Here is a 25,803-nt window from a genome sequence, read left to right as displayed (position 1 = left end):
TACTTGACATTTAAATGGAATATGGAACAGATTTTGAATATATGAGAATTACAAATGGCTCAGATTGCATTAGAGTACTGTGCTATTTCATGAATGGGTAAGTGCTTAACTTTTATTCAGAATTTTACTAGCTGTTGTGAAATTGTTTTATGTATAGTTCTTATGATTGCTTTACACCATATCAGTTATGCATGCTGAATTTATGTGAGTGGTCAGATGCTCTGTAAATTCGGTTAATGTTAGTTTGAAATATTTTGTTCTGTATGTTGGTGTTGAGTGAATACCTTACTCAAACACTTGACCAAGAAGATTGAACTCATTTTATCAATTCACAATCGATATAGTACTTAGGCTTCGAACACATTTTATAAAGAAACCTTCCTACCTATCTGAATTCATAACGTGTATACATTAGTCAAGGCATTACATATTGTATTGATTTAAAGTGGTAGAATAGGGAAAGCACCATTCATTTCATGGGTCAAGCTTTAAAGAAACTCATGGGTTGAGAGCTCAGTTCCTCAAGATTATGAATACTATACTGTCTGCCCTGTGTTGTGCTGTGACCTTGAATGTTAACACAAATCAGTTGGTAAAAATTTTAGCTCCAGTAAGTGGATTGATTCTAACTCCCATAAGTGTTATGGTGTTTGGTGTAGGTGTTTCTAGGTTAAGACAGCTTATCATGTTACCCTCTCATGGAAGCATGGTGCATGATTGTTCAGTTAATGTCTCTTAATGTATATATATTAGGGCTTTGCTGTCGAATAGTGCAGTTTCCCATTGATTGTCCAGGCAGTTTTTTTTTTTTTTTTTTTTTTTTTTTTTTTTTTTTTAGAAAAGGATTTAGTTTCTAGATAGTTTGTGAAACATTAGTGTTTTAATATCTGCACTTATAGCATTATTAGTAAGTACACTACTAGTACGTATTGAAATAAAATTTAAATATATTTATGTACGTTTATGAATTTTTTATTGTTTATATTATTTACATAGTACTTACTTTTTTATTATTGAAATTGAACTATCATCATCCAGCTTTTAAATTACTGTTATGGTATTTATGAAAGTTTTATAACATTTTATCTAAATGCCTGATTATCTTGGGAATTACCTTCCTTTGGAAGGTTATTGCTAGATGCCCATTTTTTTGAGGAATCGAAGATATACAGACTCATTTGTCCAGTTGCAAATGATATTTTCCAGTACATTAGTATCTATTTTTTCTCTCTGTGGACTTAATACTACAGTTCAGTTTCTAATGATTAAGGATGATTTGCTCAGTGGTCAATGAGACTCCATTCATAAAAACACCATGTTGTAACTAGATCTCCTACCAGAATTCAAGGTTCATCCTGGATGTTGCTGGAGAGTAAGGTTAATTAGTTGTCCATAGCTCCACATATCTTTAATCATTCACACAGCAGAGTGAAGGATCATACTGAAGGCTTTTCTATAGTCAATCCATGATAGAAAATTAATTATTTTTCACTTTGTCTAGTTTTCTCTTGTGGTAATTAGGTCTTTTGGTCTAATTTGATATTTTCATGTCTTCTATGTATTGGCTGTGAATATTGTACAGAAATTAGGTTGTAGTGAGTTGGACTTGACAGATAGAAATGATCATATCTAGTGTAAAGTATATTGTCGTTCATGTCTTTTTGGCACTTTTTAAATAGAAACCTCGTGAAGAAAAGAAAAAGAAGCACACAAAAGGAAGTGCTGGGAAAACTAAGAGAGTTGCTAATGACCAGAAGGTATAGTATATGTAGATGAAGTGAATAAAAGGCATGAAATCAGTTGCTTAATCTTTTAGCATTCGACAGCCATATAAAGATTGGTTCGTCATCATGTACTTAACAAGAGTGTTTTTACTCCAGATAGTAATATATTGGTTGTAGTTTGCATAACTCTGAGTGCAGTCAATTTTAAAGAAAGTATCAAGTGTTTTTACTAATATTTTTAGTTTCAGTATTTCTGGTATAAATTAATTCTTAGAAATTAATCGACTAGTAACTCCTATTCAATATCACAATATGAAGACATTGTAATTATTGTATAATGCGCCAACCTGTAAAGCACAGGATAAGAAGCTCTTAAGTAATGATCAGGGAAGATGTATGGTCATCTATCCATATCAGTAATTCCATTGAGAAGAGTATGAATAGTTACCTAGATGGGTTATGGACTTACTGGTGTGGTTCCATAATCCAGTAAAACTGTGATAATAATAGATGCAATCTAAATAATGTTTAAGAAAATTAAAAAATAAATGTATCCACAATGTAGACAAGCAAAGGGCTTTGTTAATGGATGAGTATCACCATAATAGAAGACATAAAAACAATGTATATGCCACTGAACTAAATCCTTATTCATGCCAAGGAAACTACAACCAGAGAGAGCCTTTACATTTAGTTTTGTGTCACTTATCCCTTTAGCAAGGTGTTAGACTGGTTTTTCCTTATGTCAGAGCTTCTTGATGTTCAGTATGTAATGTATGAGTTACAGGTAAAACATCTGTGAAATAAATGCCTTGTGGTTGTAAAGACCATATGAAAGATAGTCTTCACAAGGCTCAGTGATTGCTGCCATTTGGCACAAGGCAGTTAGCCTTTTAATCCAAAACTGTAAATGTGCTAAAAAATGCATTCAACCATATTTTTATGCATTAAACAGGGCTGTATGACACTTGACATTGGGCATTCTTTATTTTAAAAGACAGAAAACTGCAAATAGTTAGTTTCCTTTCAGCATGGTTCTGTGTTAATAACCAGCAGTTTCTATTTTTGACCCAGAAAGGTATGATACCCTCTGTACAGGAAGAGACCAGTTTCTGATTCTCATTAATAGATACGTATTGCCATAAGTTGTCATTGAAAATAGATTTGTGGGAGGGTGATCAAGCTGACGATATTTTTTAACTTTATCCTACATTGTGTAAACAGGTTTACAAGATTTCAAAAACCAAGTAAGAATGGATGGAAGTAAATGCTGGAATTTGATCACTTTGCATGAGTACATGTACCTCAAATAGAATGGGAGACCTTAAGGGTCATAGATTGGTGTTTGTTGGGAGTGTGTATTTCTGTGGTCTTGCTACTGTAGGCAACAGAGGGCTGGGAACACATGAGGAGTCCCCTGAGTTGATTTGAGCAGTGGACTCCAGTTAGAATGGCGATGGTTGCTTAATCTGCATTTGATAAGAAAGTTGGATTTCATTTCATTCATCATACTTCAAGATCTCTATATACTTCTGAGTATCTTTTTATTCTTACTTCAAGGAATACGTACCTATAGTTTACGTGGACAGCCCTTTCTTTTAACAAATGTTGTGTAGCACTTTAAGTGTTATCACAACCCCTTATAAATTTACATGTATCAACATTCATAGTACATTATGGCTGATGAAGTAAGTATTTATATAAAATTATTTAAGAATGCAGTAAATATTTCATTGAGTAAGAGCCATGCTTTGCCACAAAAGTGAATGTCTCACTCTCTTTTAAACCTGAAACAAATTGCATGTCAGAATGCAGCTCCATCTCTTGTATCTAACTAGTAAGCTTTGGATTTGATTCTTTATTACCATCCTCATACCCAAATAGCATTGACAGTAGAACATATATAAAACTGTATGCTTGGAAATATTAGTATAGTATTGCTTTAGAAATTTCATAGAGCCAGTTATTTTAATTCAGATCTCTGAAAATCATTCAGAGAGCTTGGCAAGGAAAGATATCTCTGTCCTGAAGGTAAATGCTGAAAGGCCTGTTTCAATGCTAGTTGAAATATACTGGTGTAAGGAATAGTCTTGTTACTAAAGGTGTTTTTATTCTTCATACTATTGCTTTTATAGTTTAACTATATGTTTAGTGCAATGTTGATTATATAAAATGTTAAAAAATATAAAGATGATAATGAAAGATTTTAACTAAAGAACAAAATTTCTCTTTAATCATATTACCGTACATTTAAAAATTTATATAATATTGTACTGAACTGTTTTATACTGTATTGTAATCCAAACAATACAGAGTAGGAGTTATGCAGTGAACTGCATATTGTTTTTTAATTTTATTTAGCACCTTATTTGTTCATAAAGCTAATGTGATATTTCTTTTATAAAAAAAATTAATTTGCTTTTTTTCTTGTGTATTTGAGCCAAAGAATTTTTTTTAATGAATCTGTTATATGTAATATTAATGTCTTGCGAGTCTTTTTCAATTATAACTTTTTCTCCTTGTGAGCAAGGAGCATAGGGTAATATTTCGTAGTTATCTTCTCCTTTCTCTCTTTTGTCTTTAATTTATATTTTCTGTTCGTGTCTTCTCGGTACTCTGCTTAGGAACCTGCTGTTGATAAGAAAAAGACCCACCATATTGAGACAGGAAAGAATGCTGAAAAGGCTATAAGTAGTGATGACAGTAAGGTATGATATGCAGGAGTTGAAAAGTAAAGGCATGGAGTCTGTTTGTCAGTTCTTGTCACATTTGACTGCCTTTACTCGTCAAGTAGATCAGTAATAGCTACTAGTTTGAAAACCATAATCAGGTCTACTTGGATAAACAAAACTAAATTACAGTATACGTACGTATTGCCAATACGTATAGGTGTAGCCTGTCATGGAGAATAACACATTGCCTGCATAGGATAAGTAGTCGTCCTACATTTGGTGTGTCACTAAACTGAATAGACGTGCTAATGTGTTTCTAGCAAAATGATGCCTTTAAATGTATGATCACACAGTAGGTTACAGTTGACCCCCGGTATTCTTTGGGGATGCGTACCACAACCCCCCGCAAATAGTTAAAATCTGCAAAGACTTGACACCCCTCTAAAAATGCTTATAACTGCCTATTTTGATAGTTCAAACACCAAAAAGCCCCACCAAAAATGTTTATACATGAGTATTTTAAGTGTTTCATCACAAAAAATGCATTTAGTCATGAAAATTATATAAAAATACAGTAATTTGTGACTATATCTCTATGAAAAATACAGTGAATAAGCAAATTTTCTGCGAATAATGTGGATATACGTTCCACAGTAAAATCCACAAATAGGTGAAGCCGCGAATCTGGAACCGCGAATAGGCGGGGGTCCACTGTATAATAATTAGTTTTCCTCATGGTAGAGATAACATTGTTAGTACCTTTTCATTTACTCAATATAGTGATTGTAGTCTTAACAACTCATTTTGACTGACTTTAGCATTCATTATATGGAGATATTTCAGGCCATAATCTGTACGTAATCTGTTGTGTTAAAATGTTTGATTAGTTTGGTTTATTAGTTTTATTCAGTCTAGAAAAGCATCTCAAAGTGGTATATATTTGGAAGGTAGATCTAGAAATACTTTTATATTCTTTGAAACTGTCATTTTGCAAAAAAAAAAAAAAAACAGTTTTGTATTCTTACAATGCAAATCATTGCTTTTCAAATGCTTTTTTCAACAGGTACGTATTAGGTATTTAGAGCATTTATAAAGTGATGTGAAAAGAGTGGATAGCATTGTCTGAAAATAGAATGCTGACAAAAAATTGGAGAGAAAGAAGAGCTGCTCTCTACTGGGAATTCATATTATAGATGCTTCATAGCTGACCATACAGAATCCCTGGGTGGCTGGATTGTTTTGGGAAGATCACATGACACTTTCAAAGTTATCTGAGAAACTAATGACTGAAGGTAATGGGATGGAATTGTCCTGCAGATTTCCTCATTACTGTATCCAAGGAATGAATCTCGGCTTCCCATCAACACTTAGGGTTTCCAGTCCTGCTTCCAGAGTTCCTGACGTGATTGCGTTATTAGGTCATCTGAAATATCTGTGTGGCACATCATTTCTTTATCCACCTTAAGTAGATCAATGGAAACTATGTCAGAGGATGGTGAACATTTTTGTGTTTTCAGAGACAGGAATCCACAGAGACACTTGTGGTGGAGGATTTGATAGCTCTGAATTTGGTTGAATTTTGAGCTGCCTGAATCAGATTCCTTTTCGACTCTTCACAAATTGCTTACCTCCCACTCCAATTTTGAAGGGGAATCGTAGCTTCACTGACTTTTCATGGTTTAGATTTCATAAGGAATTGGCAGTGATAAAAGTGAAGCTGGGAGTTGATTAATACGTACTAGAGTCCCCATGTATGTCAGACATTCTACAAAGGGGATCTCTGGTTCTGAAGGAGTAGAGGTGGGAGCAGTTATTGCATTTAAACTTTGGAGAAATCTTAAAGCAAGATTGAATGGAAAACTTTGGAGAAATCTTAAAGCAAGATTGAATGGACCTAATATTAACATACCTGAAAATTTAAGAAAACCAAACAGGTTAGCATTAACTGACATATTGAAAGCAACAATACAGGCTTTCTTGACTTTAAAACATCTTTACCCATTAGTTCTCATTGTCCACTTCTTTCTGTGAAAAATGTTTTGTTTCATGGGAAATTAAGTAGTTATTGGGGGCAGAGTATGAAGATCCTAATTTAGCAGAGTTGTTAGTGCTTGAATGTTCTGCTGTATAATCAGGCAAAATGCTGAAAAATAACTGTATGTGCCTTGTGTTTTCCACTGCCAAAGTCCCATAAGGGACTTGTTAGTTACTGCAGTACTTAGTTATAAAGGATACTTTAACCAAACCCAATTAATATCTACTTAATATTCATGTGATATGTAAAAGTTACACAAGAGGAATTTGAATAAATCAAATTACATACATAGGTATCACAAGCAAAAACCAAATTATGATTACAGCATCTTAGGTACGTACTACAAATTGCTGTATGTAGCTTGTGTAAGCCTTGTATGAAGTTGTGCAACAGTGACAACTATGAAAGGTGCTCACCATTAGAATAATGTATAGAGAGAGCCATAAGATATAGCAAAATTCTTTAAACACATCTAGGAATTCTACTACTTCCAGAAATTTTGCCTTTGGTTTCTTAATTGTGGTGGCAAGTTTTCTTTGGGAACCATCTGACACTTGCTCCAAACTGTAAATAAAAGAATACTTGGCTTGGATGAGTCACTCAAAAGAATGTACATAATTTATAGCTGTAGCTCCTGGACTGGGTACCAGTCACCATCTGGATGATTTAGGTAGATCTGTCATTTGGAATGTCAACCTGACTTCTATTGCCTTCATTTTAAATGTATGATATTTGTTTAGAAAACTGTCTCCAGATACAACTTTAAATGAGTATAAAGTTTATAACTTGTAAAATGATTCTGCAAATTATAGTTTCCATTTTCAGGCTTTTCAATATCCCAGTGGGGTACCACTTAAAGTTTACTTGTGTTGCTGTAGATGATACTGAAGGTTTTTTGCAATCTAATGGGTCCCAGCTGCATTGCTTTATGTCCACTACCTACTTTTCTTCTATGTCCTTTGACATGGCTTTCCAGCTTTTTCAACTTTGCTTCTTTCATATTTTCACCTTCAACTTAACACATCCTTCTAGCGAACACCATGCGAGTATTAAAAGTGTGGTTCATTGGCCCCATGAAATTTGTTCATAACATTGTGTTACTGAAAGCATTCCAGGAGCCTTGAAATATCATAATGACCCAGGGTTTATATAGCTTTTAGGTGTCATGGGACATGCAACAATTTGAAGGTTAAGCTTCATGCATATATGCTATTCAGCTATTTTATGAAGGAAGGCTTGATGAAGTTTAGAAGTGTGTTTCATGTTGTGAATTATTTTTATATTAAAGCATGAACTTGGATATTTTCCAAATGTAGTGATTTTATTTCTAAACTATAAAAACTACTTTTTAATCCCACAGCAAAATCAAGAATCTTTTTGTGATGTTCAGGGATGACATTGTGTCATTGTGAATGTGAAACTTGATTTGAAATATACTTTATTGTATTTTTAAAAATGAAATAATTACTCGAGTACCTGACTTCATAGTTATCGTGATTAAATGCTGTACCCACTTTCAGTTACTTTGATATCAATTTGTTTTTTCTTTCAGAATGTAACAAATGTCCCAACAAGCTCATCTTTGCATGTGACTTCTGGAATTGAAGGCAAGGCATTATCTGATGCAGCACAGGCATTGCTCACAGCACAACAGGTAAAATAACAGTTTGTAAAATTCACGTTCTACTGATAATCATTCAGGTGATTTATAATTATTTTTAATTATTGAAGACATCAGAACTCATTACCCCAAGAAATAGATGAAGCCAATCTTTCTGGTATTTTTAAAAAGATTGAATTTTGCATGCTTGTGAAGGCACCAAATTTGCTTTCAAAAGGCACCCAAACATTATTCAATCATTGTCTGATGCTGTTAAACAGAGGTCAGTTCCCTGCTGTAATGTCAAACAGTTTCACCGGGAACACCCAGTTTACATCTATACTTGAAATATTTTCAAGTTGTTAACAAATCTTCATATTAGTCATCCAACCAGTAACCATATGATGTACTATTATGAGGAGTCGACTTTTATCTATAAAGGATGATTTAATTGGGTTTCCTGTTCCTAAATTTTCTAACCAACCCAGTCCTATAGCTTAGACATAGGCCCTTTCATTCTGCATATTTCAAGAGGGACCAGTGGGTTTGCCAGTGTTACTCACTAAAGTGCACTCAGGCAGAGATACTATCTAAGGGAGATAGTATGTCATTATTTTAAGATATACTGGATAAACAGTGTTATTGGCATTATAGCCTAATATCCCTTGAAAGTTTTTAACATGGCCCATGCTTCATTTTGAATCTGAGTTGTGGCAACCAATGCTGAATAGCCTGACCTTGTATTATTATTATTATTATTATTACTACTAACAGTGGTAGTACAGTACGTAGTATATTATTTGCAAAAATTTGTCTAGTACAGATAAATGAATAGAAATTCACATAAGAGCAAAAAAGGAAAAGGGCCAATGGAATGTCTCCCTTCCAGTTAGTAATGAATATTCCTAATAGTATTGTTATGCTTTTAATTTTTTGTACATGCCTGGGATTGGTGAATAATGAAGGATTCTATATGGGGATTAATGAGTTAAAGAGTTTGGATGCCATTTTACAAACATCAGAAAGCAAAGTAACATTCAGCCATGTTCTTTTATAAGCAATCCTTGCTTTGAAGAAAAGTTTTTGTTTGGACATAGAATTTATCCCTAGAGCTTTTTGATGGAAAGGTGTTCTGTGCAAAGGATTTTGAAACCAAGTTCTAGGTTACATCACCATTGTCATCTAGCGCCTCAGTGGCGTGATCGGTATGGTCTTGGCCTGCCACCTCAGTGGCCGCGAGTTCAATTCTCTGGCATTCCACTGAGGGGTTAGAGATGTGTATTTCTGGTGATAGAAGTTCACTCTCGACATGATTCAGAAGTCACTTAAAGCTGTTGGTCCCGTTGCTGAATAACCACTGATTCCATGCAATGTAAAAACACCATAGAAACAAATAAACAAAACAAACCATTGTCATCTTAACTTGTCCCTTTCACATTTTTTTTCAAGCATTGTGAAAAATTGATCAGGTTTCTGTTTATTCTTTTAGATGTTCTATAAAGGATGATGTTCAATGCATAGTTTTGAAAAATTAGCAGTACTTTGGAAATGATTAGACTTTGAAGTATAACATTTAAAATCTCAAGTTAGCTGAAGAATCATAGAAAATAGGGAAGATAAGAAAGATTATTACACTTGTCGATTGTTTTTGAAATAGAGTATGTATTAGGAAGATACAACCTTCTCATCTTATTAATGCAACATAAACTTTAACAAGTTCCAGTATTGGAAATTTTGCACCAGTCTTATACTAGTCCCGATGTTTAAGGCAATCCTGTTAATGAAGTTCTCTCCTACCACAACTACATTTTGTTGCCCCAATAGAAAGAAGTTACAGTGATAATTCTCAAAGGTTTTATCATTCTATTGTTAGAAGCAAAGCAGAAGTATTGAGTAATTTTAGTTCAAAATTTGTTACCATATTTCAGGAAATTGGTTTACTGGAAGCAGTTGAACATTCACAACTAGCCATTGCAAAAATTTCTGCCATGTTTCCCACTGTTCCTGAAAGCCATATTAAGGACCTTATGAGAAAGTAAGTATATTTTTTAATAAGTATATATTTGTTAACAGATATTTACTCATATTGTTCGGTGCTTGGTGTTCTGGTGCATTTTGCTTTACCATCTTATTAACTTTTACAAAACAGAAATATTGCACCCTGTTACAGTGTACATAACACCACTAACTAAATTGTCTTGCATTTTTCCAGTGTTCCAACAATTTGATATTAGAGTAATAATTTTTTCAATGATGATTGGCTTTAAAGGAGGTTTGGGATTTTGTGTTTATTAAAGCATGTGGCTCCTCTTCATCTAATGCTTCACAGTCCTAATCTTTATCTTTTAAATATATTTTTATCAGGTATAATTTGCACTAACTAACATTTACTAACTCTGACCATAGGTACCATAATAGAGAAGCAGTTGTCATCAGTGCCCTTCAGGTACAGAAACACCCCCTTGCCACCCCTGGGCCTTATGGCACTTTCACACCTCCTCCTATGCGGCACTTTATCCCTACAGCCACAGCACTCATGGCTTTATCAAGCACTAGATCTTCAGCTGCTTCCACAACATCAACTGTAGGTATCCTTTCCACCTCTACCACAGTGACCTCCACAGCTACGTCCCTGTTGCATAGTGGGACCACAACCACCTCTGCCATATATGGCCATGAAAAGCCACTGCATCAAGTACCCACATCATTAACATCTAATCTGACTAGTGTTTCAACCACAATTGCTGATCAAGCACCACCTGTCACTGCAGTTGATCGTATTCCTAGTCGACCCATTTATGAAAAAGCCAGAGGGACTCACTTATTTGAAGAAAAGTTGATACGTTCTCCATTACATGGTCAGCGAAGTTCTGTCGAAAGATCTGTCGGTCGAGGATCTCTTGACAAATCTGCTGGTTCCCCAAAATTAGGCCACAGCTCGATAGAACGATCCATTGGCTCTCCTTTCTTAGGCCGTGACTCACCACTTTTGTCATCACGTGCATCTTCACCTCACACATTCTTAGATGGCTCGCCACGTCTCACGACACGCTCTGCTTCTGACTTTACTCGCTCATTAATGGGCTCACCACGAATGGATTACAGATATTCTCCAAGACCTACACCTCATTCACCAAAGATAAAGCTCAGGTATTTGTCGTAGCATTTCTAGAAGGATCAATATTTTACTTGGTGTGTTACAGTTGTACATTGAGTGTTTCCCTTTTATGAGTTTTATTTCCTGTCACTTCATAAGTAGCCATTTGGATTTACCATATTGAAGAATAACTTCTGGAATTGCATTTGCTTCGTTGCTTCTTTATATTTGTGGGAAGTCATGAGTAATGAGTTAAACTCATATACTATGTTTCAGATACATGTATAAATGATTTAGTTTAATGGGTAATTGCTTGCAGAACTTCCAATCATCTAATCCTTAATGTAGGTTTACTGAATTAAGAGACACATTCTCTTATCTCTGAACTCATTTTGCCCTGACAGTCTTGCTTCATATATATGAGCTACCAAATTATTAAACTGACTAAACTTTTTTTGGGGGATAACATTCCTTAACTGTATGTTGCCAACTTACTAAACATGCTCTTATTCAGAAGATGAAATAAAAATTGAGAGTGTGAAATCAGAGAAGAGTTTTGATTTCATAGCATTAATCTGTGACAGTTTAGCTTAGATGACAGGTTCCATTAACCAAGCTTAAAGTGACTCATCAGTTGTTTAGACCTAAATCATTTTACTTCATTGTTCATAAAGTGCTTGCATACCCTGAAGTCCGAACATTTTTAAACTACTGAGCTTTTACACAATTAACATTTCTTATTACCTTGTGTATTTATATTGTTGCTAATCTTGTCATCAATATCTTTGGTATTTATGAAGTGACAGTGCTGGAAAATAACTTTTAGCTTTGTGCATGTGAAAAATATTTAGGGCCATGTCCCTCAATGTTGAGTTTTTTGCTATAGAAATAGGTGTTTCTATTTTTCAATGATTGTTTTGCACTCCAATTTTACAATAATGAATCCATTTTTTTTTATATTGCAGGGGATGTAAAGTCCCATGAATCTATGAAGCATGGTGCTTGTATTCTGTAGTTTACATGTTTGAGATGCCCCACACCACATAGTGACCTTACCCATTGCTACTGAACCCTGTGTACGTATTTAGCGTAACATAGAATTTTGACATTTTTTGGTGCCAGGTTGCTTTCTTGGTGTTTTAGAATAGAGGAGAACTGTAATTACAAGTGCTGTGTTGATATTTGTGAGTGATTCTTTGAATTCATTTGTTTGGTATTGTACCACAAGCTGTGTTAATGGTCAAGAAACTTGTCAGAAATAAGTATTTAATGATTTTGCAAAACATGTCTATTTATAGATAAGCTAAGTTTTGGCTATGTATAGCACTTTCTGATAAAATATGTAGGTTCACTCAGTATTGTCACAGTTTTAAAAGTATTAGAAACCAAATTAGTATAATTGTGGTTTTGAAATGTTAAAGATTGGTAAACATAGCATAGTCATTGTTAAAAAAAAGGTAATACATCATCTTGCTTGTATATTTTGTATCTCTGGAAGCATGCAAAAGTAAACAGTTTATGTTACAAATGTTATTTAAAAAAATGTAAGTACTACTGATACTGTATAATGAGACAATGCTAACTGATGGAAAGAAATGTTATTGTGTTGAGTAAGAGCATAATCTAAGGGTGATTGCTGTAGAATAACAGTGAAATGAGAATGAAAATAATAGATATGAGATGGAGACAATAAAAAATTACATAAATCCATAGGACATTACAATGCACAGTAACAAAAATTGTGTGATTGTTGTTTGTTATTACAAATCCATTAACCATGAAATAGCTTTCAACTGTGGGGAGCACATCCAAGTACATGCAGTGAAGCATTTCAAAGAAAATTATGTATTCTGGCGAACAGCTTAGCTAAGTTTCAGATCCTTGGAGATGCTTTACCAATATTCGTTCTTTTGACCACCTTGGTTTAGTTTAGACAGGCTGCCATTCACTACAAGACTTAACCAGCATTTCGGCTTCATTTAGTGATGCGCCATGGACAGAATTTCACGTTTGGTGTTATCACATTTTATTTTCATTTTTGTATATGATGTGTTTAGTGAGTTCTTGATGAGTTAGTATTTGGCTGACAACTATACTACATTCCCCTGTTGTTACTGTGAATAGTGTTTTTGTAGTTTTTCTTTTCCTCTCTGACGTAACTTCTGGCATCATGGTTTTTAGTGTTGTTTCATTTGCTCTTGACATAGTACAGAATTTCAGCTTTTATTTTGAAATGCTTTAAAGAATCAAATGAAGTATAGAATTATATCTTTTTATATAATACACCTAATTACTCCTGGTACAGTAACAATGACTGATATGTGGTGATGCAACAAACTAAGCTTTATGACACAAACTAGTTTTTTTATGAAATCCGTCGGTCATAGAATGTTAATTCTCTTGTCCAAGGCTCAGATGAATCTCTCAGCCTCATTTCAGGACTACATGAAATATAAGGTAGGTGATTGATAGATGAATGGTGAAAACTGACACAGAGTAATGTTAGAGAGGTTTACCTGCTGGGTGAGAACATGGGAAAGGATAAAAAGTACATTGCAGAAAACAATGCCCTTCGGACTGAAGGGATCTGTAAATGTTAAGTGCCCCAAGTTCTGCCTAAAGCATGCAGTGTGGGAACAGGGTAAGAAACATCTCGCTGGTTAAACTCACTGTAAATGATGCCACTTAATCAGCAAAATTATTTGGATTGCTTTCCAGTAACCAGAATTACTATGCAAGTAATTACTAGGCTTATATAATTTGCTGGTTTATAAGTTAGTAAACATTAGCTAAACAAATGTTGTTATACTGTAAAAGTACGTAAATGAGAACTTGTTTAAAAGAGATGATAAAAATTTTCAGTGACAGTGGACAGGATAAGACATTGTGGTGCATTAATATTTAGACATACAGCATGGGCTCCATCCATATAGTTTTTCATATTATTTTTATTGTATTCATAGCATAATGAGGATAGATGTCAATTTTTAATACTTTTATCAAATCTCATGTGATTGTACCATTAAGAAATTGTAACTGCTAATGCAATACATCATTTGTATCATTGCTAATTTAAGACCTAAGTGTTTTTGAAATCTTTTACTGTTCCCATTTTTTTTCAACATTTTAAGTGAAATGCTTATATACTAAATGTTTTTACTTGGAATGTGTTAATTGCATGGTTCAGCATGTATTAAATTCTGGCACAGTGTTTGTCAATATGCAGTCTTTTTTGTAATACTGGTGCTTGCAGGACTACTTTCTTATGCTATACCCAGATATTTTTTACTCCGCTTAAGATCTTTTTAATAATGAAAAGCAAAATATTGTCAAAATAGAAATTTCCATTTGTATGGAACATAAAAAATATTTAAGTTTTTATTCAATATGTACAATGGTTAGAAAAGAGTGAACTTCCTTTATTATGGCCTTGTTGTAGAAGAAAATTAGGAAATATTGGAGGACAGATGATTAAACTACAGAACACTAATCTTTCATAGTAAGATAGAATTATTAATGTAATTATTGTTGCCAAGCAATAAACCATGGAAAGGATAGGTCATATGGCCACTGGTAAAATATGACCAAAGGCATATGTACACCAGAGAACTAGTGTTGGAGATAACTTTGCGTTGGCTAAGAGAGGGTTGAGGGATCTCGTACGTGACACAAGGTTTGAGGGAACTGCTTTCAACCCCACCTTTATGGGATTTTGTTGTGGTTTACAACTTGGAATCTTCTTATGCAAGGTGAGAGCCTTCAAGCAGTACAGTATATCAGTCAATCAATATGCACTCCACATAGAACTACAGGTATTGCCAAGAACACCATGCTTTTTATTGCTGAGGGAGCAATATGGCATACAAATCAGTACCAGATCACAGGTTAGGTGTGACTATGATAAGTGGAAGCTAAGTAAGGTATTTATCTCGTAAATTTCAAAAGAAATATGTTTATTGTTCAATAAAGGTAGAATGTTGAAAATAATCCATCAACTTTTGCTTCCATTTACCATTTCTTTGAGATCAGCATATATAGAAAAGTTATAAACCAGTTCATTCATTATTTTCCTTTTCATAACCCTTTCACCTATTGAGCACTTGTGGTCAGGTCACTCATTAACGGCCACTTTAGGGGATACTCTTACAGCATGGACTACTTGATACAAAGTAAAAATTCTAAAGGTTGTGTTCAGTGTCCCTTTAGTTCCAACAATATTGGTTTCAGTGCAGGTGGTGACTAAAGGGATACTTCAAAGAACTGTATGATCACCAGTGAACCTTGCACGGTAATCTGCAAGCAACATATCCTGCATTGGGACCTTTCCATATTGATAACAACATGACTTGGAGAATTTCTTTCATAGCCAGCAAATACTTACTTAAATGACATTGACGGGTCTGAATGACTCCTATTATGTAACCAGTTTGCAAGATTATATGTGAAGTAGGAATGAAGGTATTATTTCTGTCACATTGGATTTGAGATACAACATAGTAATGCTTTTCTTCTTAAAATGTTGGGAGAATCTTTGATGGAGCAAACAAGCGGTATAGTTACAATAAATGGCAGGTACTACATGAAGAAAGTGAAGCATCTCCATGCTTATGAAGCTGACATGAATTTCTAGATGTTAGTGGCAGGTAGATAACCCTCGTATAGTGCCATATCCTCAGAGGCCTTAATTTTACCAGGCTATAAATTTTTACATCCATAAAATATTGAAACCGTAGTTGGCAGGTATATCGATATGTAATATTTCCAGTTTGTGTAATGTAATTTTGTATAACTTGTGGGAAAGTCAAATTTATTGATGAAGAAAATGAGATACTTGAAATAATCAGTTAAATCAAGTTAAATGTAATTGTGCCTCTTATCTTACTTTAGTCATTAGATATCAGTTGAATATAATACTTACAGCATCCCTAAAGATTTCTTTTATTGAATTGAAAATTAGTTTACAATCTTAGTTATCTCTATTTTTAAATGTTTCTAAATCATTTAATTGTTGAAATAAGTGAATAGTAATTATTTTTCTTGTAGTTAAAAGAAAAATACAAAATTTATATGTATATTTGATCATAATACTCTGATATTTTTTCAATCAGATATCTGAAAGGAATTTTTCCAAAAGTGGAACCAACTGTTATATTGGACATCCTTACCCAGTGCAATTATAATGTGAAAGATACTTCTGAGAAACTTATCGCCATGGGCCATGAGAAGAAGGAGACAGCCTTGGCTCCTCCCAAGCTGAAAGACAGAGCTGAGAATAAAGAAAATAAAGCAGCAGCACCAAAGCCATCTCCTGGACCTGCTAGACCAAAGACTCTTTCTGAGAAGCACAAAAAGAAAGGTAAAGTGTCTGACTGTTATAATGAAATTTAAACAATTCTGTGTACAGAGTGTATTCTGTTACTGCCATCATGGCCAGTTTAGCTAAAGGAATCAATTGTCTGGTTGTTGATTATAAGTTGATCTTGATTGAGGAGATTAGTTGAGGTGCCTTTAAGAAAATGATCTTTTCATGATAGCTCGTTCCTAATAACAGCAGACCTAAATTTTGATGAGCAATGATTCATTAACAGATAAATGTAAATCAATTTACATGCATAAGATTAATCCATTATATACTGTCTTAAGTTTAATACAGGACCAATGATATTCTGTTTAATAATGACATTTTAGTAATGGATAGCTAATTCTTAATGATTTTGTTCATGTCATATTTTAGCTTCATTCCCTGATATTAGTGGTTAGCTCGCTAGAGCTTGCTACTTTCATCATGTTTTGAGTGGCATACTGTAGATTGTATTAAAGTTTTATCTTGCTCCAGTTTTCATTTCTAACTTAAAACTAAATCTCTCATGCAACCCCAGTGTGTTTTTTGATGGGACTCAGAGGTCTTGTTTCACTGATTTTTTTATATGTGTATATATAATTTTGATTTATTTTTTTATATGATTTTAATTGATATACTTTCCATCATTCCAGTGCGTAATCAGCTAACAGCAGACTATCCAGACATAACACCAACAGTGGTGACAATGGCATTGCAATCAGTATTTTATGACGAAATCAGAGCCCGCCAGGTACTTGAAAATATGGCCGAGTCAGATCGCAAAACAAAGGAGGCTTTAGCTTTAACACCCAAGATGTCTAGGTAGGTAATTATATTGAATTAAATAATGATATTGTAATCCCTCAACCATCCAAACCCCTGTCATCAAACCAAATTACTTAAGAATGTATGAATTGAATCCCATGGGGAATGTTGGCTTCATAAAAACTGAATTTTTTACACCATGTATTTGTAGTAACTCTTGTACCTTCAATAAATCTCTTTACAGACGCTCTGAAGCCAAATCAGTGACATTAAACCTAATTGGTTCACCACCCACCTCTCGACGAGATGGCGTGAAGCCATCTCGACCGACGTTACCACGAACGAGAATAAACACTGCCTGGACCGCTGCTCAAACGTAAGCATCCTAGTTTTTCGTCAGTGTTAAACAGCAAAACCCAGTTCAAAATTAAGTACAGTATATGAGAAATATTGCAGAAACTACCCATTAATACAAAGAAACGAAGCTTTGTGAAAGATAATAGAAAGCCTTTTGCCATGTTCTTTTCAGTATCTCATTTTGGATTTGCTACATATTTGTGCATTACATTTCATCTCCAATCCATAACCAACGAGATCCTGTACCTGTCATATGAAATTAGATCACTAAAATTCATCCACATTCATTGTCTGAATATCCTAGACATCAGACATAAAACCTGCATTACTGTCAATTTGAATTTCATTCCCAGTATTTAGGGATTCAGTCACTTTGGGTATTCATCAGATAAGTATTACCAACAGACAATTATATTTTAGTCAAGATACTTTTCTTCATTCTGCCAAAAATTGCTTTGGAGACTACATTACTATTTTGATTATTGTATTGTTTGAGTTATAAAATTTTAATCAGTAAATCATTATTATGGAATATAAAGTTACAGCTAGTTAAGGATCCTCTTCAAAAGTAGGGTGTACTATATTTGATGATGTTACCATAACATATTTTTGTAAATTATTGTTATGGACCAGTTTATCTTTTCAGTGTGTGTATACTACATATACATCACTATACTGTTGTATACTATTGCTTATTGGTAATTGTTAATTGCACATACAATATTTTCATTAGGGTATCAAGGGGTACTAGTACAGATGAAGACTCCAGTTTCCGCAGTGATCAACGAGCACGACCGACTGGTCCAAATACCAAGCTTCATAAAGGTCCATCTGAAGGGCTGCTTCTGTAAGTTTGCATAGTTTCCCTTAACTCTAGTATAAGGTTTGAATGTAAAACATTTCAGTTGGAAGTGAATAAGGGAGAAAGATTTATGATTGTATGGATTTTATAATAAAAGATACAGATGGAGAGAAGCTGTTTGAAGTGATGCAGTCAGTGGAGTCAGTTTTGAAGACCTGTCGAATTTTGAAGATAGAAGAGAGGCAGAGCTGACTGATGCGGGGTTGGAAGGGGTTCATGTAAGTGCAAGAATGCTTGTGAAAGTTACTACATAGTGAGAAGACCAGGAGGATACCTGTGAAAGAATGGAAAGATACCTAGGGTTCATGGGAATACAAGACATACAGCAGATGAGCTTTGTGCAAATGTATAGAATAAATGAAGCTTTGTAAATTTGTTTGATTTTCTTATTTAAGGAGGGATGGGTTAATGACAGTTGGCCTTTTTCCTAGATTCACCGTTTTATGGAAAATTATAAGCCCTATGCAAATTGAAGTTGTACAGTACTATAGCTCTGTAGTTCAGTTAATATTGATAGTGATAATAGGATAGGGTAGGATAAATTATTACTTTAACCAGACCTGTGAACCTAACAAAGGCTCTTCTCGATCTGGTTCTCAGGAATTGAGAAAAAAACTAGACATTCAAAAAACCAATTTTGCTTAGGAACGTGATAATTTTGTTAAGTGAGAAATCTTTGCCTTCAGTGAGACTTCCTGACATTGTTGGATGTCAAAAATAAATGAATCTTTGTTGATTCCAATTTGGGCATTCAACAACTAGGAGCTGGACAGTCATGGGAACTAGCATATATTACATTTCATTGGGTCAGAAAATGGGGTTGACATCAGATGAGCTTATGAAAATCTAGTATGACCAATACAGAGTCCTGTTAAAGTTACTTCTTTAGATTTCACTTTTTGAGATGATGAAACCCATGGGTACACCTCAGGTTTTATATTTTTCAGCTTGTTTGATATTTGTACTGAAGACCAATGTTTGTCAATCCTGATGTATTAGAGATTTGACTGATACTATCCAGTCTGATACAGAGGCACATGAAATTGTTGGGGTAATAGTGCATGTTAATTTAGTGGCAGAATCTACATTTTCATTCCCTTCAATTCCTACGTGTTGGAATCCAACAGATTTTTATTGATAATCCAGATTAGAGAAGTTAATTTATTTTTATTTGGATTTCATGGACAAGTTGATTTGAAGATTTCCACTTAAGATTTCATAGTCTATTGTATCTTTTTGAAACTGATATCCATGTTTTTCAGTTTAAGTTAGGCAGTTACCATAGCTTTTATGTTAAATACAAGCAATCCCCAGTTATCGGTGGGGTTCCAATCTCGGAGGGGTGCTGATAAGCAAAAACTGCCTTTAACCAAAACTCAAGTGATTTATGGTGCCTCTGTTAGGATTGTTATGGCACCAGAACTCGTTATTGGTGCCTTATGGCGTGCCATAAGGCTCCTTACGGTGCCAATAACCGGAACTCAGCCCGTTATGATGCTAGACAAGCCCCATAAAACTGGATCGCCGATAACCGGGGACTGCCTCTATATGTGTTGCATCAAATCATCGTGTGTATAGTATTTTTATAGTATAATCCACTATAGTTAAGCTCATCAGAACTTAAATGACCTATTTCCAGATGCAGAACTAGGACAGTGATAAGTGAAAAATTACCTGAATGTGTATTTAGAATTTTCAGTGTTGAATATATTTTATTCTCTTTTATTCCCATCCCTAGATCAGACTACCAAGCTTGGCATGGTCCAAACCCTGAGAATTGTTCAGGACACAGCAAAAGCCTTGCTCAAGGCCCAAATCGGACCCATCTTCGAGGACCTTCGGGTTTAGCCCGCGGTCAGAACCCTTCCATGTGCAAAGGACCGCGAGGACTGGCTAAAGGACCTCAATTTACGCAGGGTATCAAGAAGGAACCTATATTTTCTACAAAGATGCTTTAGAGCTGATGTAGTGACTTCCCTAAATCAAAATTAAGAATTAATTTTCAGTTATTTCCTCAAACAAAAATTTGAAGAAATGTTACTGAATACATTTTAGTTATGGGGGAACTTTGCAAGGTTACCAATGTAGCCTTAGGTTTGAAAGTCTTTTATTTGCAATAGAATTAGTCCTTGCATGCTTTTGTTTGTTCATTTAAGAAACTTGATCCTTTTAGGCCTCATTTGTTTTATGCTGTTCATGTTATTATAGGCATATAATAGGTTATTACCTCCTAAGATTATTTTATTTAGATTTCCCTTCAACAAATTTGAGTTCTGACTTTAATTATATTTCATGAATTACCTATTGACAAATTTTAGTTCTTTCTTAAATTATATTTCATTAATTTCCTATGAACAACCAAGGTTTCTAGTCGAGATTCATCAGCAGTTTTATGTTGTTATTACTATATGTAAAACCTAAGCTAAACAAGAGGTTATAAAATTTCATCAAGACTAGGAGTCCCTCTTCTTGATAGAAGAGTGAAGTTTAGCTTCACAGCAAAGCTGATGAAGTTTTTAATCCAGCCACACATTTTTAGGGTTTTATTTTTTACTGAAACCCCACTGTAGTTTAAGAACTTGCTTGTGCAGTGTTATCTATATACTACTTGTTGTGCAATCCTATTTTAAATTATTAATATTAAGGTGATATAATAATTATCAAAAGTTTATAGCTTTACTATTTTGAAATAGTTTTTATCCCCGTTGTTTTTATCTATTAATCTGGCTTTATTTAGTTTAAGAATGTATTGGACTGCGTTATTTAAGTGTTTGTACAGCATGTTACCATATTTGTTTTGGAACGATTAGTAAGTTTTGAATTCAGACAGGAACTTTTACCTTAATCATAATGCTAATCTCTCATCAGTCTGTAGAGTGCTGTTCACGCTTTCAAGAATGTAGAGTCTGTGCAAACCTTAGTTTTATGAGTGTCGTTACAGCTACAGCCAACACTATCTCTGGTTGAATGCTCCACGCAGGTTTGTTCCACGGTGGCTTATATGTTGTTCCTTTCCTGTTGTGTTTGATCCATAGGTGGTGCTATATTTTTTTCAGCTATTTTTTTATGATTGCTGCATATGATGGAAATGTGAATTTACCCTTTTTAGAGGACATTTGTGTGGCATTACTTGTGTTTTTCCTTATATGATGTATTTCTGTTAACATTTGAGGCTTTTTCTGTTTAAATTCTCCAAGTTTATGTGTGATACACTTTGTTTGAAAGCCGTTTTGAATTCTTGTTTCTTTTATCTTTGAAACTTCCAGGAGCAAAGTTTATAGTTATTTGATTCAGACAGTTTGGTAGTTTATCAACCATTATTACTGTCCAGCCAGTTTAACAAGGTTAGATGAATATTTTCAGGTTCCTTAATGAAATTAGGGTTTACTGCAATATTCTGAATAATTTTAAAAGTATTAAATGCAAGGTATTCATGCGTACTTACCCATAAACATATTTATCCGAAGTCCACTTCAGGGATCAGTTCCTCCTTAAAATTGGGCTTAAAATGTAAAAGCACTTGACATTGCTTTTCCAATTTAGCAATTTTTTTTCTCCTTTCAGGAAGTCACAGACTGTTGTGTTATGCCACATAGCCTTAATTGATATACTACTGTGGTTTCTGATACATTGCCCAGTGGATGTATCCTAATTTCTTGTCATCCTCTACCAAAGATTATTTGAAAAACTTGAATTTGTGAAACTTTTGTTTGTGGGAGCTGTCATCTTAGCCAGTAAAAAAGTTTTAATTGAAGGTCAGGAAGCTATAATGGATCTTTGACTCATATCATTGAAATTGACTTGTAGTTTATAGTATTGATAGCTACATATCTCCCAAGTCTAAGGGGAATATATTTAGGCAGAAAGTGCACAAAACAAAAAGAGAGTAGAGAGAATTCTTTGTACATCTAGCTCCATAAATGGAAAACCTGGCTTATAAATTATAATGTTGATAATTTTACAGAGTATCTCTTCAAGACTTAAAGAATCACTTGTCAACTGCTTACAAAATGCTGTTCAGCACTAGTCTGTGTGAAAAAAACTTTAGTATGAGTATTTTGCTCTGTCTTCAAAAAGGAACCACTCCAAAATTATCTTGTTCATGAAATTTACTTTGGTAAGAAAATTGTGTGAAATTAATTACATTTTTTTAGTCACTCACTCCAGTAATTGAACATTAACTGTGTTGTGTTACACACTTAAGATCACTGACTTTTAATTAAATTAAATTGCTGATGTTTGTCCCCATCTTCAACTAACCACAAATTATGAGTTTTTATAAAACTATGGTTTGTACACTGTGATATTAAAATTAAAATTTCTTGTGCTTTCTAAGTTTTACATTGAAATGTTTTTAATATTTGTTGAATTTATCTAAACTGGAAATTTTGATGGCACCTGGATTGATGAGAGAACTCCAGATTTTAGTTTGAATTATATAAGATATTTTTTATAGTATTTTTGATGGAACAGTTCAGTAATATTTTCTATTTCATGTAACTGAACTGTTCAAGGTTCATAGTCATCACTGCCACATAATTAATGTACCATAAAAGGAATTTAATACATATGTTTAGATCCTTATGACAATAATAGCATGCAGCTACATTTTCTCCTCTTGATTGTAAACAAGTTCAAAAACTTTATCAGTAAGAGAGACCAAGTATAGTATAATAGTAGTACTACATGATATCTTGCACCGTAGATCCAACAGTGATACAGTATTAATGGTTGACTGTTTGCATATCAAGCCAAGGAGATTAATTCTTTCATAGAGAAACTGCACCATTTAGAGTGACAATGTTGCACAGAAATTTATAATTTATGTGAGGATTGCCATTTTGCATCATCATATATCTCTAAATGATTGTGTATTTTGCAAGATCATCTATAGTGCACAATTGTAGCAAGTATTAGACATCATAGTTTTCATCCAGTTTGTACATACTTTTGTTAAAGATGAGGGAGCTGAAGTGATATGAAAACAAAGTACAATGCAAAGCTACAAAATTATCTGTGACCCTGCTAGTTGGCTTGAGGGTTTTCCGATACCTGATTCAGTAGTTCAGTGATGCACTTTTAAACTCTCTTCAACTTTTCAACATAGTATTCATCAGTTAAAATTAAGCATTTAGGACACATTGGCTAGAACATTTTGTATTCTAGATGATTATGTGCACATCATAATGGTCGTTCACTTCATCTTCAAATGCTTCAGACACAAGTTATGAATGTATAGGCTGTCAAAGATAGCACTGATTTTGAATATGGTTTGAGAAATGTTTCCCAGTTTTTATTGCATGGACACATATAACTTCAACTTATATGACTCCCTGGAGTGTTATGAATGGGAGGGAAATTTACTCCCTCTTGCTTTCTCAAGATTGCCAAATGTCATGTCTCATTTCTCACTGCAGGTAGAGTGTGTACTTTTGAATGTGATGATGATGATGGTGATGATGATGATGATGATGATGATGAGATGATATTGATGATGGTGATGATGATGGGTTTAGAAGATCAAGAAGACTTTTAGGTAAGGGTAACAAAAAAAAAAAACTGCCAACTATCAAGTACTGTACTGCTACTACATGTACTGTGTAAAGCAAATGTTCCTTGAGACAGGGTCTGGGTTTAGTTTGCAGGTGTAGGGTTTGTCAGCCAGTAAGAGTATGCCAAAGTAACATTTAGAAAAGACTGCAAGTTATGCTTATAAATTCAAGTACTTTTGACCCCTTAGTTTTTACCATACTTCCTGTTTATGCAGCTTGCAAGCATATTTTACAGGATACACAGTTTCCCCTTAGCCTTTTGTAGCTGTAAAGCAAGATCTGAAAATTGGAAAATAAACAAGACAGTTCTTGAGATTATCTCCCTTCCAGTATCAATAAATGACATGAATTCCAGTGTGTCATGCTTTTGCCCATTTTGTTCTGTGTGAGAAAGTTCTGAAAGTAGAAATTCTTGTTTATTATATTCATTTTCCAAGTTAGACACTTCCCTGTGCTATGAGAAATGTGTAAATCAGTCAATACCTTTACCAATACACTATGCATTGCTCGTGACAATGGTGAAATACACAGTTTGCTCTCTCTCACCTTGTCATTTTTTGATGTGCAGATTTGCAGTTTGTCTAAAAATTAGTTATTACAATATAGCAATAGTTTTTGCTTGTTTGCGTGGATTGGTAGCATCCATTAGGCAGGTGTGTGAAATACAACTGTAGATTCATTTAAATCTACTTATCTGAAAGTTTTTGATAAATATAATTATTGAACATTAGTTCTGAATTTCATTATCGTATTTTTATGTGTGAAATGAAAATATAATCCTGATTATTTGAACTTGTAAAATCTTAGAAAAAAATAATTTATTTAGCTGTTTATATCAAAGTTTTTAAGGGTCATTTCTCTTTGAAGTCAGGTGCGGTAAGCACCAAGAAATTGTCTGATGCTTGAACAAAAGATGCCTTCATGTTTCATGATAACACCAGGTTATCATGACATGTACATGGTGGGAAAATTTTGGGTTTAGATGACAACTTTTGACATTTCACATAAACTTCATTTTCCTTCCCAACATTATCTTGTAGTCATAAATTGTTGCATTTGTCAAAATATGATCTTTAAAAAAAAAATTCTGTCATTTATGTGATCTTGCAGCAATTAAAGATCGGTATACAAAATTAATGAAATTCTGAAGAACTAATACTCCTGTACGAGGAAGTTTTTTATGTTATACAAATCTCTCATTTTGCTTATGCTATATTACCTGGTACGGTGCATTTGATGCTGAGAATAATCAGCCTTGGTTGAAAGGAGCCTCTTGTTTTCCTCTCAGGTATTTCTCTGTAATGAGTGCCTCCTTCCTATGTCATAAATGTTGTTGGCTATCATATGATGGCGAACAAAGTTTTTATGCATAACATGTTTGTGTGAAACATATAAACCTGTTTTTCATATAAACTTAGCAATCATAAAAGCATTATTCCATGTATAACAAGTTCTGCATAATTGTAGTGAACAACTGTACGGTACATTAGCCATGGTGCTAGTACTTTTTCTCTCGCCAGTTGTGTTCTTTTTCTGAGTAAAATCACAAATGATATTGTACTTATTAGAGCCAGAATATGCAGTTAGCATGTAGGCATTCTTTTATGTAGTTTGTGGTAAGTTAGACAGTGGAAAGAATGGGTACATATTGCATTTGATTACTTTAGTCAAGACTGCAGTCATCTTCAACAAGTTTAAATCTGTTTCACCCACTGTCCAAGTTAGTGCTTGGATTTGTAATTTTTGGGTTTGGTTTATGAATGATAAAATAATCAATTAATTAAAGTTTTTCATGCAT

At 34.0% G+C, this 25,803-nt stretch overlaps 1 protein-coding gene across 14 annotated transcripts in view; it reads left to right on the top strand.

The window, feature by feature from the left end:
• LOC135200030 (uncharacterized) overlaps nucleotides 1-25,803 on the top strand; it is a 39,109-nt gene that overhangs the window by 5,732 nt on the left and 7,574 nt on the right. For 3 of the 14 annotated variants that reach the window (XR_010311184.1, XR_010311177.1, XM_064228263.1), the window contains 11 exons: nucleotides 1,680-1,757; nucleotides 4,349-4,432; nucleotides 7,984-8,085; nucleotides 9,960-10,066; nucleotides 10,438-11,181; nucleotides 16,237-16,484; nucleotides 17,123-17,291; nucleotides 17,479-17,610; nucleotides 18,325-18,438; nucleotides 20,192-20,370; nucleotides 23,871-23,989. Coding sequence is in view for 1 of the 14 variants with exons in the window: in XM_064228263.1 (XP_064084333.1) it covers nucleotides 1,680-1,757; nucleotides 4,349-4,432; nucleotides 7,984-8,085; nucleotides 9,960-10,066; nucleotides 10,438-11,181; nucleotides 16,237-16,484; nucleotides 17,123-17,291; nucleotides 17,479-17,610; nucleotides 18,325-18,438; nucleotides 20,192-20,370; nucleotides 23,871-23,989 (2,076 nt within the window). In the remaining 13 variants the exon portion in view is untranslated. Of the gene's footprint in view, nucleotides 1-1,679; nucleotides 1,758-4,348; nucleotides 4,433-7,983; nucleotides 8,086-9,959; nucleotides 10,067-10,437; nucleotides 11,182-16,236; nucleotides 16,485-17,122; nucleotides 17,292-17,478; nucleotides 17,611-18,324; nucleotides 18,439-20,191; nucleotides 23,990-25,803 lie in introns of those variants that run through there. The other 11 variants (XR_010311187.1, XR_010311178.1, XR_010311188.1 and 8 more) reach the window with 8 other exon arrangements.

This window comes from Macrobrachium nipponense, chromosome 26, assembly GCF_015104395.2.
Source record: "Macrobrachium nipponense isolate FS-2020 chromosome 26, ASM1510439v2, whole genome shotgun sequence".
Taxonomy (NCBI): domain Eukaryota; kingdom Metazoa; phylum Arthropoda; class Malacostraca; order Decapoda; family Palaemonidae; genus Macrobrachium; species Macrobrachium nipponense.
The sequence above is the reverse complement of the archived record's forward strand: the minus strand, read 5'-3'. Positions and strand labels throughout refer to the sequence as shown.